Genomic DNA, 14306 nt, shown 5'->3' with positions numbered 1-14306 from the left:
TCTTGTTAGCTTAAAACACTCAAATGTTTTTTTAATGTATCAAATAATATGATTGCATACATGTAACCATAACTTGATATTTAGGGGTTTGACAAAGGTAAAAATTTCAGGGCTATAGATTGTCCTTGATGCCAACTACATGGCAGCTGTACCCATAGGCACATGCACACACATCAGTTATTTTGTGTTCTGAAAAGACCCAGTAACCCTTTTTTTCTGAATCATAATTAAAACTTTAATGACTTTAGGTAATAATTAGATAAATGTTGTACATTATTTTATTTAACATTCTAAGGTATATCCATATATATATTATATATTATTCATGAGGGAAGACAGGTTTAGAATTAAGAAATTTATGCAAAATGACCTAGATTTTCAATATAGAAGAAACCATAAAATACAAGTAGTGTAACTTTAGCATCTCCTCGCCTAAGCCTTGTGCTAGGTTCTACTGTAGTCTGTACAGCCCCATAACTACTAGGCAATTCTAGTGACAATTCTTTTATTTCTAAAAATACTTGTGAACCTCAGAGCTGTCAACATAGCACAGCCCTGCTCTTCTATTATTGGAATGACTGAACTCAGTGTTTTGTAAAAGGGACAAAGAGCCATTACCTCCAGGCTGCCTCCAGGGCCATTGGAAAGAGGAGGACACGGTTGACATTCTCCAATGAATTTGTCCACGGCACTAGAAGAAAAGCAGGCCTCTGGAGACAGACTCACAGGCTTGCAGGCTCAATAAATCATCTCATCTTCTTTCTGAAAGAAGAAAAAATGTTAGAGGCGACCAAATATAAGTACATCTCGTGTTTCCTGGATTCTAAGTAAAAGCCTCATGTCGTTAGTTGGTATGGAGTCTGGCTTTCCTATTGATGGCTACCGAACAAAGATGGGCTTCAAAAAAATTGTGATTAGTCTCTGAAATTTGTAATTAAATGAAGACTACATTAAATTATACTCATTGAAGATGATTCACACACAGGGAGAGGTTATTTGTTCAACAGACTAGAGGATTTAATCTAATAACAGATGATTATACTGAGAGGGCACTGTGAAGTTAAAATGTGGCATTTTCCCCCCTACCCACAGTTCCTGATGATGTGTTTGCCCAGAATTACATATGGAAAGGCTCTTACAATTTCAAAGGAAGGAAACAGCCCATGACCTTGACTGTCACAAGCTTCAATGCTTCCACTGGCAGAGTCAACGCCACACTGAGCAACAGTGACATGGAATTATTGCTTTCAGGTATCATGTTCAAATCTAGCCGAAGAAGTTATGCATAGAGGCATTCACTTAGTCACGATCTATTACCATGATTTTGAGCGATGTCATGGTTTATTTAGAATCAAGGGTTTTGAAGTTTTGGAAAGGTGAGTGGGTATTACAATATAAATGTAGAATTAAAACTGTGGAGTTAAATATCTTTTAGAATATTTTTATGGAGAGAGAATTAGAGATCTTTGCTGTACTAGAACTCTCATTTATCAAAATGCAATTATGATATTGTAAGACTGAGGTCTGTATTGCAAGTTTCTTTTAGCATATGGTTATCCTGTGAAATTATTACTAATGAATTAGTTTGTGGTATAAATGAAATAAAACTAAAATGATTAATTTTGAAAAATTACATAAGCATTTCTATGTATTGTTGGACCAACCAGTAAGTACAATTATCAGAATACATTAAATATAGTTAAATTGGAAAAACTTACTTTGAAATGTACTTAAATTTTATTAATGATTAATTTAGCTTTCAATTATAAGTAACATTTTTGTTTTCTATAAGCTAGCTAAAATATATCTGTGTCTGTTATAAAGCAACATTACAATCAGATCCCCATAAATATAAACAAATAGGGAAGTTGGTAATAATTTCATTAATTTTCACTCACTGTGACTATAGGGTATGATTATAACCATTCCCCACAAATATTATGTGTCAGCACATTTATATTTTTCTTATTTATTGTAGTTTCCTTTACCTTGCTATCCCTGACATACACTTTAAGTACTTCACTAATAGGTAAAACAGCCTGTGAGTCAATTTTTAACCAATAGTCAATCATAAATGTTTTGCTTCTAGACTGACTTATCACAAAGTTTGGTTATACTCTAGGTCATTCCAACTCTTAGAATACCCAGTTATGAGGACACTGTAGATGGGTTTTCTTGTTGTGTTTCTATCATTGTCTTTAATTAAATCTTTGAGTTTCAAGGCATGACTCAATGCTCTTTTACTTATTATTCTCTGATAGACCAGACCGAAAAGAGTTCTCTATGGCAGCCTGGGATTTATTACATTTCCTCATCTATTTTATTTACTTGGGTGCCTTATTAGCAGTTTCTACTCTATTGAAAACCAATAAGCCAAAAAAAAAACCCACACGTAATTATCTTTGGGATTCCTGCAATATCCGTGACACAAAATTAGCCTGTAATGCATTTTTATAGACACAGCAGGAATCTAAACTTCTGTTTATATCTTTACATCTGCAGTCCTGACTTCACAAAGGAATCACTTTGTTGGACCTAGCTTTGAGGGCTGTTAAACATTCAGATAAGATTTAATTTGTGATTTCATCTGAGAGACAGGAGTATATTGCTGAGTACCAGGCAGCGTATGTGAAGTCACCCTTGACTTGAGAGACTTTCTTTTGTATATGATGAATTTTCCATAAATGTACTTATGCAGTTACTGAAAATAAAATGTATCATAACTATTTACAAAATTAGGTAAATGTGTTTAAATTTTTCAGGGGTCTACAAAAGCCAGGAAGCTCGCTTAATGTTACATATATATCACATTAAAGTACCAGCCCATGCTTCTGTGAAGAAACTGAAGGAAGAAAATTGGGCCATGGATGGCTTCGTAAGTATAGTTCCTTAAAAGGGGTGTGGGTGACTTTAATGACAAACTTAGAGATTTCTTTCCAGAAAAGTGGAATTTCTCTAAATTTAGCTTATTTGAACATAATCATATATTCATTTACTATTTTTTCAAGACAGGGTTTCTCTGTGTAGCTTTGTAGACCAGGCTGGCCTTGAACTCACAGAGATCCACCTGCCTCTGCCTCCTGAGTGCTAGGATTAAAGGTGTGCATCACCACTGCCTGGCTACAATCATGCATGCATATGGAATCCCATATATGTATATATGAATAAGCTTGACATTTATCTAATGATATTATGCAACTTTTTCTTCTGTGATGTGAATGTCTGTGTACTCAATGTTTTTAATTAATTTCATCATGCATGAAGAACAATGTAAAGCCAGGTGTGGTACTGTTCATCTGTAATCTCACCACTCATGAGCCTGAAGCCTAAGGATTTTCAGTCCAAGATAAACCTGAGATTTATAACGACTCTTTCTCTAAAGCATTGCATGCGTGTGATGAAGTGTGCATATATGACTATGTGTGGTGTGGTATGTCTGTGTGTCATTGGCAGGACCCAATATTCAAGGCACATTAAAGAAACTTAAACAACTCACCAGAGCTTTAAACTGAAAGGGGTTCATGGAGTGTATGGATCTAGATTGAAGGGTCTGAGGAGCACTTACGTGAAATACTTCCACTGGGGAGAAGCATCCTCACCACAGACTCTGCGTTGACGTGAATGGAGGTTTCTAAGTAGATCATTGACGTCAATAAGTCTAATGCTAATGAGTCCACAAAGGACAAGCATGCAAGATCAGATCCTGTTTGAAAGTAATTGACATTATGTATATAGGCGTTCACAGACAAGAGAATATTCGGTAATAGATGTCAATAAGTTGTTTCTAAGGAAAACATTGTCCATCCATTTTCAGAGTTGGGAAGTTATAAGTCATCATCTTATACAGGTTGCTGAATTACATTAGGTCATGTTTTAAAATGAGGCCCATTAATTCATTCATTAAAATATCAGGCTCTGAACTGCTCTTGTTAGAAGAATTTGTTTTTATGTCATCCTGGTCACAATGCAGCATCTAACAACAGGGTGGACTTTGTGCTGACAAATGTCAGACTCCCATATATTTGTAATTTGCAAAGGAGAGGATCCAAAAAAAATTGACATTTACAGCAGCAGCCATGAGTAGGTACCTAACTGTCAGTTATTGGTTCAAGTTTGTGGGTAAATTGATGTTGCCAGTTCGTCATTGAGGAATGTAGGTATATCAGTTCCCATTTTATGTATTCAGCGGCAGGCCCTAACACACTTGAATTGGATGGTAGACAGCTTTTATAACAGTAGGAACAGCCCATGAAACCATGATTTCACCAACAGTTGATTCTTCCTGCTTGTGGGAGGGAGGGTTATCTATTTAAGGCTCAGCCTTAGGCTGGAGAAGCAGTTACTACCTGGAAGCCAAACACTTTCCAATGGTCAGGGGGTTCTAAAATACTCTCGATTATATTGACATGTGCTGTTATTTTCTGCTTGGACAGGAAGATTTGTCCTATGCTTTTAATCCTTTTGTTCAGCCCCCCCTTGTTGGGGTTATAGGTGTACAGCATTTTACCCAGTTGATATGGACCATTCCAAAAAGCTCAGTTTTAACACTGACATATATTCTATAACTAATCCATTTTTGTGTACACCTTGATGGCCTTCATTATATGTACAGATAGGTATAACCATCAGAAAACTCACTTTGGAATAATTTCATTACTTTGATATCTCATATCCTATGGCTTTCATTTCTTTCCTGTAATACCTTTTCCCTAGCCTTGACCAGCCATTAATCTATTTTCAGTCTCTACAGAGTTATACATGGCTTCGATTGTTTGTGGCTGAAGTGATATTATATGTGGCCTTTTGTCCCTGGCTTCTTATAGTTAGTATAATATGGAAATATGATCCTTATACCAGAGAATTATTATTAAGGCATTACCATATTATCAATCCCACTCACATGCCTGTGGCTAAAAGCCAGGCTGGGAATGAGCATGGCCTGATGATTTGTTTCTCTGGTGTCTCCAGAGGGGAAGAAGGGCCAATATAACTGGGAACCTAATTTATGATTTATTTTGTACTTAATTGTATCTGTGTCGCCTGAGACACAGCAATGGTGGTGTTGGATCATCCAGAGCTGGAGTTCCAGGCTGTGGTGACCATCTCAATGCGGGGCCTGGGAACTGAGAGCAGGTCCTCTGGAAGGGCAGCTGTTTGATCCTGAGCCATCTCTCCACACTGCAACTCCATTTCTACATGTCGTTTTCCGTTTTGACTAATGTACTTCTTAGCCTACAAGCGATTTAAAAAACTGGGGTTCGGCAATACACAGTCTCCTGTGAGGATATTACTAACATCATAATTATTGAAAGTTCCAAATTTTACGTTTGTCTTCATGATAGAAAATTTGTACCATGTGCGCATTGCCTAGGGGATTAGGAGAAGAACAACAGCTGATGTTTATCTTAGAGTATATTGAATACTTACTTAGATATAGAAATAAAGCCGTGATCGGTCCTCATATTTCATTAGAATTACAAATATTTTTCAGGTTTCTGCTGAGCCTGATGGAGCTACATATGTATTCCAAGGATTTATTAAAGGCAAAGATTACGGGCAATTTGGACTACAAAGACTGGGTAATGTTTTCATTATTTTTTACTTTTACTTTCAAGTAATTCCTTTGATATTGTAGATGCCATAAAAAGGCATAAATGATTCTGTACATTTTGTACACTTACAGTAGCTCAAGTTATGCATTTTCAGGATTATACAGTTATCCATTTTAAGCATTTAAATTTAAACCATGTTCTTTATCACTTCTTTATGTAATAACTCTGAAAAGCTTAGTGTTATATTATGTCTATCATCAAAATGATAAGCTGTCTTTCCCCTAAGCAAATACAAAGAAGAAAAGTGATACAAAGAATATGGTAATATTGAACTGCAAATTATTGTTACATCTTCTCCTGAGAACTACACTACTACTTTTCAGTTTGAATATTAGAGAAAATCCTTACTTCTCAGAAGACTATGAGAAAAATTGTAAAGCCTTAAAGGAAAACTAACCTTGAGGAGGGAATCCCTTTCAGAACATGGCTCTACTCAAACACGTAAACTTTCTGTGCTATGCTGCACAAGGTTTTGCCATTTTATTTAATGATCTTCTTATAAACATATAGCTTTTGTTGTATATATTCTTGAGGTCCAGTGTCTCCCATCATTAAATGTTGTATTGTTATATAAACAATGAATTATGACTCTAAAAGCTAGTTATCTTAACAAATCATGGCTTTTAACCTTGATGGAAATATACCTAGTTACTGGAAAAAGAAGTAGACAAAGAGAGATGATTTTAAAAATAAACATGCGATAAAGGTTTATAAATTATTTGAATGAAAACATTCATCATAATGTGTGAACATGCAAGCTAAGCTGGAGAACACTAGAGAGAGGTGGAAGGAAGTATTGGGGTGGATGTGATTAAAACACATCATATGAAGATATGAAATATTTAAATAATAAATAAAATATGACTTAAAGCTACATATACCATTTTAGGCCATTAAAATAATAATTTATCCTTTCATGATCTATACCACCTAAATTTGTGCTGTTTTGAAAATAGTATACAACACTCACTGGTTGGTGTTGGATGTTTATACAGTAATGGAAGCGGATACAGATTTTTAAGAAGTCACGCCCTAGTGCCTAAAACTACATTTATAAGACAAACGTATAGAAAGAGTCAATTTCATTACAGGAAGAGGTTTGTTGTTTCCTCTTCTCCATCCCTATCTAAATCTTGGAAAGCCTTTTTTCTCTCATTTGAAAATGGAAGAAAGTAATTGGTTGTCAGCTATAAAAATCAATGATAAGCTTGAATCAGTCTTATGTCCATGACTTACTTGTGTTATTTCCATTAGGACTGAATACTTCAGAAGGGTCGAATTCTTCGAATCAACCTCATGGTACAAACAGTAGTTCCGTGGCCATTGCAATTCTTGTGCCTTTTTTTGCACTTATATTTGCAGGATTTGGGTTTTATCTTTACAAACAAAGGTAAGATGTGTGATTTCAGTGACAAATTTACACAAACTTTCACGTCAGTTCTATTGCATTAACTCGAGTCCATATTTCCATTTCGGGTGTTATTAAAAATCTCTGTGCAAGACTGTTACAGTTCTGTTTTGATTTTTCCACTCATCCCATGATCCTTGAGTCCATGGCAGAAATCACGCCATTAGACTGCCTGTGATTCAACTTAACCCGTCATCACTTTGTCTTTAATTTTCTTGGCACAGAACTTACTGCACGTTTTATTTATACATTTCACTTATTAGTACTTTTAGAGATACGGAATCTAGGCTATGATTGAATTTGAAAAGATATGAAATGCGGACAGGTTTATAGGGAAAACTCCAAAGCTCAGGTTAACATGGAAGTCTTGCATAATTTTACCCTGGCTGACAGATGGTCATCTTCTAATTTGTTATTTACCATCTGTTGCTTTGAAGATTATTTAATGAATATGCTATGCTTGTGGTGGGTCAAATATAGCAGTAAATAACTATTCAGTCATATATTTTCTATGTGATACAGTCTTTTGGAGGAGCTTCATATTTAATTCTTTGCTGGTTGGAAAAGTCCCTTATCAAGTAAAAGTCTACAGACAGCCAAAGAATTCAATTGAATATATTTAAGTATATTTACATAATTACACACTTATCTAGTTATGAACGTTCTCTCTCAAACTGATGTTCTTATTATATATCAGCCTGTGTTATCTAATAATGAGTCATTTGTATTATATACATAGAAAATTTTGATAATACTATACACATAATTTTAACGACATTTAAGCCAAATACAAGGAACTACAACTGCCATTTTTCTTCTCTTTGATCTCTCAAATGAATTCAATCATACAATGTGTGGTATTTGGTTTTATTCCTTAAACACAGCAAATCTTTTCAGATTTTACTTGTGATATCATTCATCCTTGATCAGTTCCTGCTGAACAATGCTACATTGTATGGGCTTGTTCCTAAACTGTTGTTCAACCTTTGTTATTGTGAATAGTGCTAATATATACATTTGTATATACGTTTTTTGTTTCTTGGACATACATTTTATTTTCCTTAGAGTATATAACTACAGATTGTGATTGTTAGAGAGTATTTAATTCTAGTTTTAATTTACTGAGAGAGCATCAAATGATTTTATACAGTAGCGACACCATTTTGCATTTTCAGTAACAATGGGTGAGCTCTCCACATTTCTAATAAATACTGTCCAATTTTTTTAGTTCATTTTGGTATAGTATCTATGATAGGATGTTTCAGATAGTATTTTATTATAGCTTTGATTTTAATTCCTGTGATTTCTGATGTCAGATATCTTCAATTTTCATTTTTAACTTAATTTAAAATTTTATAATTTCTTACCTAATACAGGGATTACATAACTTCTACCATGCCCATCTCTTCCAACTTCTCCAGTCTCCTCACTTCCTCTCAAATTCTTGACTTCTTCCTCTATAAAAGTTCTCAGCCTATGGATTACAACCCCAATGGCATATCAGATATTTACATTACAATTCATAACAGTAGTAAAACTACAATTTTGAAACAGCAACAAAATAATTTTATGGCTGGGGGTTCACCCCAGCATGGGGAGCTCTGTTAAAGTGTCACAGCATTCAGAAGGTTGGGAACCACTGTTACTATACACATGTTGTTACATACACATATACACTATTTAGTGTTGTTATCTTAATATGTCTAGGGCTGGCTGCTTGGTACAGGAAAACTAATCAGGGGGACTTTCCATAGAGAGACTAATTCTCCGTTTCTTAGTACCCATTGGTTGTGCTAAGCTCTCATCTGGGGGTGAGAGCTTGTGAATCTCCCATCAGTATTGGCATGTCTGCTGGTGCTTACATAATTTGCTCTTGTTTTGCCAACTGTAGAGTTGAGATTTCATGGCATGGCATTCCCTACTATGTCTTGAAGACTCTAAAATCAAACATTCTGGTCGACCGACTCTTGAAAACTTTCTTCCCCATTTCCCGTGCTTTTCCTGAGGCTCAGTTGTAGGCCCTGTGTTATATTTTTATCAGCTAGGGCTAGGCATCCCAGGGACTCTGCTTTTCGGGATTTTAAGCAAACGTTGAACTCTGTAGTATCTATTTACAAACTGAATTCCTTTTCCTTACTGATGATAAGTTATAAGAGTGTTTATTCTGGACATGAAACCTTTATAAAATATAGAGTTTGAATATGTCTTCCTTTCCATAGGTTTTCTTTTCACTTTGTTAACACAGCATCTTTAAATACAAAAGTTATTTTTTCTTTCCCATTACTTTCTCTTACTTTTGGTATTTCTGTCATATCTGAAAAATTGTCATCAAATTTTAGGCTACTATGTCCTACCCACATGTCTTTTCATAAGAGTTTGATAGGTTTAGCACTTGTATTTGGGATTGGATGAAATTCAGTCAAATCCATGTTCATAACATAACATTTTTTTTTGGCTTTATAAAGTGTGGTGAAACTTTTTCCTTAAAAATGTAGCCCAAAAGTTGTGGTGTAGAGTGCTTGACCATTAGTCATGGCACTCTGGGCAGTCTCAGTCTCACAGAAACTGGGTGATGGTAAACTCACCACGAAGACAGTAGAGGCAAGAATATCAGAAGTTCAAGGTAGTCCTTGAATATGGAGAATTAGAGGCCAGCCTGAGATATGTGAGACATTGTGTCAAAGAAAATATATTTCAAAAAGAATGCAAAAGATTAGTAAATAGAATCTGCTAGGAAAAGCCTGGCATTGGTGGCACACGCCTTTAATCCCAGTACTCGGGATGCAGAGGCAGGCAGATCTCTGTGAGTTCAAGACCAGCCTGGTCTACAAGAGCTTGTTCCAGGACAGGCTTCAAAGCTACACAGGGAAACCCTGTCTCAACAAACAAACAAAAAAACAAAAAGAATCTGCCAGAACGTTCTCAAGTCACTTAGTTAAAATACTGGTAAATTACTTCATTTTCCATGATGACTTCAGAGGTGGGGTCATCACTAGGTGCTTCATCCTCTTGGACTGAGATTCACCCATCTTTTGGATTGGATGTAGCAATAACATTTTCTTGCTGTTGAGAGCTCTTGATCCTAATCATTATCTCCTGAGAACTTTAAGAGAAAAAAAAAAGATGTCAACTTGGTAAATTTTATTCCAAACCATACAAAAATTCACATTTGCTTTTCTTTTTGCCTGTAAGATGCCTAATATTAGAGTTTGATGAATAAAGCATGAATAGTTTCAGGCTTTCTACATCTGGGATTGCTATTAAAAATGCTATTTGTCACCTTACCCTTCTCCTTGGCCCTTCATATTTCTTTGTTTTTCTTTAGTGCAGATTTCCCTCACCTATTGTACAAAGAAATAATGGTGTATATTTTCATGTAATTCGATTTTGGAATTTTGTCACCTTATGTTGTGAGTTCTTCCAAAATTTTTTTTGGAAAAAATTATAATTAATTTCAATTTTAAGAAGAGGCAATTCTGGTATATATTCTTGATTCCCGTCTTTCTTGATACTTACCCAATTAAAATAAAAGAGAGAAGTGATCATAATCTATTATCTAGTTTTTATTTCAAGTGTAGTTGATCAAAGTAAGTCAGGGATGGAGTTGTAGTCATGGTAACGGATTCAGCTGGCAAAAGAGCAATTTCTTTAAGCAATGTTCCTCTAAGTTCCTAAGAGTGCTTTAAAGTTTATTTCCATCGAGTTTACCTGTACTTGAAGTGACAACAATACAGAAAACATGCTGGGATTTTAATGAAACAAAACAGAATGCATAATAATAATTTCGATGTGATTGATCGTTGAAAAGTGTAGAGTTAAATATGAAAAAATGGTGTCAAGAATCAAATTCATTTCCATACAAAAACTTTTTAAGTGTTAGGATCTGGAAATAGGTTGTGTCAAGTTATCCTTTTTCATAGAGCATTCAGCACATATTGCAAATTGTAAAATATGACTTGGAAAGGAGAAATAATTGATAAGTTTTAGTGACAGGGCCAAGAACTTAATTTTGTATATGCATTTTGACAATGAAGCTGGAGATTTGCATTTATGGGGTAACAACATCAACTTTCTGGTTGGCAAACATTTGTTATCTGTTCTTCATGTAGTATAGAATTACATTTTTCTTTATTCTTCAAATCTCAAACAGAATTTTGATTTCCAGATAGTTGTCTTTCCTAAGATAATTGTGTGGTTATTTCTTACCAAATTTATTGATTTCCTTGGAGTCATAACAGTTCTCATGATCTATTGTGTTATTTGCCCATTGTTTTCTGTCACTTCAATTTAAATCCACAAAACTAATGACTTTATATGCTTTGAGAGGATGTTATATATTCAATGTCAATAATGATGCTTACAGCATAAACAGATGCTCAGTAAGTATATTATATGTGAATTAATAGCAATGAAAAGATACACTATCCTGATTTATATTACATAATTTATATTACATCTATAAAAGGTAATTTATTTTTGCTTCTCAAGAAACTTCAAAGACTCAATATCATATCAATAATATTGATATGATCTTTATAAATGCTATTTATAAATATAGAATAAGTTACAATTTCTTAATTAACAATTTAAAGTGACATTAGCCCAAACCAGTGATAATAAAAGTGTATTATCTGAATGCTAGTCTTTTCTTTCTAGAACCACCCTAACATATAACCATCAATGTCGTTTTTCTAAACAGGACTGCACCCAAAACACAGTACACAGGATGTTCTGTTCATGAAAATAACAACGGACAAGCAGCCTTTGAGAATCCCATGTATGACACCAATGCCAAGTCCGTGGAGGGGAAGGCAGTCCGATTTGATCCTAACTTGAACACAGTTTGCACAATGGTATAACACGGCAACACGTTGCCTTCTTCAGAATCCTGGAAACCGACACACTGAACAGTGCACTTTCGGTTCACTGCTAAACAAAGCACACTTTTCAGGACTCACTGGGTCACCTTTTCCCGAGGAATGACAGAGAAGAGTGGTTTCTTTTTTTTTTTTTTCATAAACTGGATCAAAATTCTTCTTCATGTGTCCCATGGAGAGTTTTACAGAGATCTGGCTGCACTCTGGGAGTGCTTACTTACAGTTTATTTGCTTTTTTTAAAAAGGAGATTATTCTAAAACATAAACTTATTTGCATATATTGGAGGAGCATCCACTATCTGTGCTTTATAAACTATATTAGAGGGACTGGGTTAAAAAATGATATAGGGTAGAAAATAAGAGCTATACTTTACCAGAGTCAATAGCCCACTGACTTCTCTTTATTGGCAGAAGCTACATCACACCCACATGTCTGGAGTTCACATCACATACCTGCGGCTCATTCTTGTTTGTCCCAGGCATCATTTTCCTCATTTCCTTGGATGTTTAGGAATGAAACACACCTTTAAATGTTTATGAGCTTATTGATGACACACAAGAAATAATGTTGCCCACCCAAATCTGGCATTCTGTAGTAACAGAACAACTAATCCCGACTTTCAGTCATTTCAAGTTTCTGCAAATAGCGAGGTCGTTGTGTGACCTTTCTTATTTCCTCATTATCAAGGAAAGAATTTTATATCTTGAGCCATAAATGCTCTTTAAATGTTTGCCTCAATATACTTGTTATCCTGAAAGTATCTTGGCTCCCAAAAATTATATGTGAAGATAGTTATTTTGTCATTATCTGAGACAGAAGCTTGATGTCATTATTTTTTTAAGCAAACACTTTGATGGTGTTGAAAGCCCTGATAGTATAAGTAAATTATATATATATACATTTAATTTATGATGTCTGCCTATCCTTGTAGCTGAAATTTCGATTTTACTACTTTTGATACTTTATAGTTTCTTTGAAGCAAGAAGTACAATACACTCGGACCTACCCCTTAACCTAACAGCTCAAAGAAGCAAAAGCTCTTCTTTCCAGTCGACAATATAAATTTGTTTCCCAAATATATGTGTTCATCAAATTTTCACAGGTTTTGAATGTTCTGTCTATACCCTATTTTTAAGAAGTAGGTATCAGGTACAGCCAGTGTTTTTCATTGTCTGATCAAAACACGTTTATATGTTATTGTTAGCTCACTTAAAGCTACAGTAGTATCAGCATTTTTTGTTGCAGAGGACATTGTCTTATTTTTTTATTTTTATCATGTTTCATTTCACCAAATAAATTGCATATCCATTGTGAACTCTTTGTGTTGTCCATTTCAAATATGGATTGTTCTGTGAAGGGTCTTGCTTTTTGTATCATGAGACTAGAGTGCCTACGAGAAACCATTGCACCTGGGAGCACCGCTTGGAGCTATCTCTCTCTCTACACTTAGTGAATTTCTTGTAAAAAACACTTTGAGATACATTGTTTTGGAAATTCGTACGATTTTCTCAACATTGTATTCTACTGACAGGATGCGGTTTTAAATTTTATGCCATCTGTTATTTATTCTTGTTTATTCAAATGACTGCAATAACAATGATTCATTCACTAATGTTAAGGTTAATACGTTTAAGATCTTGTTTAAACGACGTTTCTTCTGCAACTGGCTACTCCTCTTATATTAATGCATACACTTTTGTAAAGAAGTATATTTTTATGATAAAAAAAACTTTGTAAAAGTATGATGTAAATTTTCAGTGCAATGTAAACAAATAAAAAAGGATAATTGCTTTTGTAAAACGTGTATTCTTTTCAAACTCACATAGAGCTGTTCTGGTGAGTGAAAGCAAGACAAGCCCAGTTTTTACTTGGTGCTTTTAAAAAATGTTCCCCAACTGCTTGTCACATTTCTGTCTCAACAAATCCTACTTATTTTGTATATAAATAGAATTCCAGGAATTTTAATTAGTTCTGTTACCAAAGCAGGGCTCACCACAGGAGGCCCATGGAATATGATAATTGACATGAGTTTTTATAAAATAAAGGTATTTATTGAATGCTAGCAAAGAAGGGAAACAGAGGCATGGTCAAACCCAGCTGTCCATTGGGAGCAGGGCATTTACAGGGAAGAAGAGAGGCATGCTGATAGCTGACTGTTTCTTTAGATGACCAACCACTCTCCCTGCTGGTATGTTCCTCACTGAGGCAGTATCCTGTTGGGTGTGGGGCATTTAAATTTGGTATTACAAAACAAGATGCGTATTTACTCCCCCATAAGCGGATATGTTCAGATTATGCTCATCTGAGGGATAATTACTTTCTGGCAGGTTATAGAAATATACCCTTTAAATCTCCTCTAGACAAACCTTTGATACGTGGCTCAATCACTTTTTTTTCTAATAGTTCAA

At 34.9% G+C, this 14306-nt stretch overlaps 1 protein-coding gene across 5 annotated transcripts in view; it reads left to right on the top strand.

Moving 5' to 3' along the window:
• The window catches only part of Csmd3 (CUB and Sushi multiple domains 3), a 1035998-nt gene extending 1022300 nt beyond the window's left edge, over nucleotides 1-13698 (top strand). For all 5 annotated transcript variants that reach the window (XM_040730388.1, XM_040730387.1, XM_040730386.1 and 2 more), the window contains 5 exons: nucleotides 1093-1251; nucleotides 2763-2875; nucleotides 5492-5579; nucleotides 6867-7002; nucleotides 11720-13698. In XM_040730388.1, coding sequence (XP_040586322.1) covers nucleotides 1093-1251; nucleotides 2763-2875; nucleotides 5492-5579; nucleotides 6867-7002; nucleotides 11720-11879 — 656 coding nt within the window. In that variant the 3' untranslated portion in view covers nucleotides 11880-13698. The remainder of the gene's footprint in view (nucleotides 1-1092; nucleotides 1252-2762; nucleotides 2876-5491; nucleotides 5580-6866; nucleotides 7003-11719) is intronic.
• Nucleotides 13699-14306: the final 608 nt, after the last annotated feature.

The sequence above is a fragment of the Mesocricetus auratus genome, unplaced genomic scaffold (genome assembly GCF_017639785.1).
Source record: "Mesocricetus auratus isolate SY011 unplaced genomic scaffold, BCM_Maur_2.0 Super-Scaffold_100023, whole genome shotgun sequence".
Classification (NCBI taxonomy): Eukaryota; Metazoa; Chordata; class Mammalia; order Rodentia; family Cricetidae; genus Mesocricetus; species Mesocricetus auratus.
The sequence above is the reverse complement of the archived record's forward strand: the minus strand, read 5'-3'. Positions and strand labels throughout refer to the sequence as shown.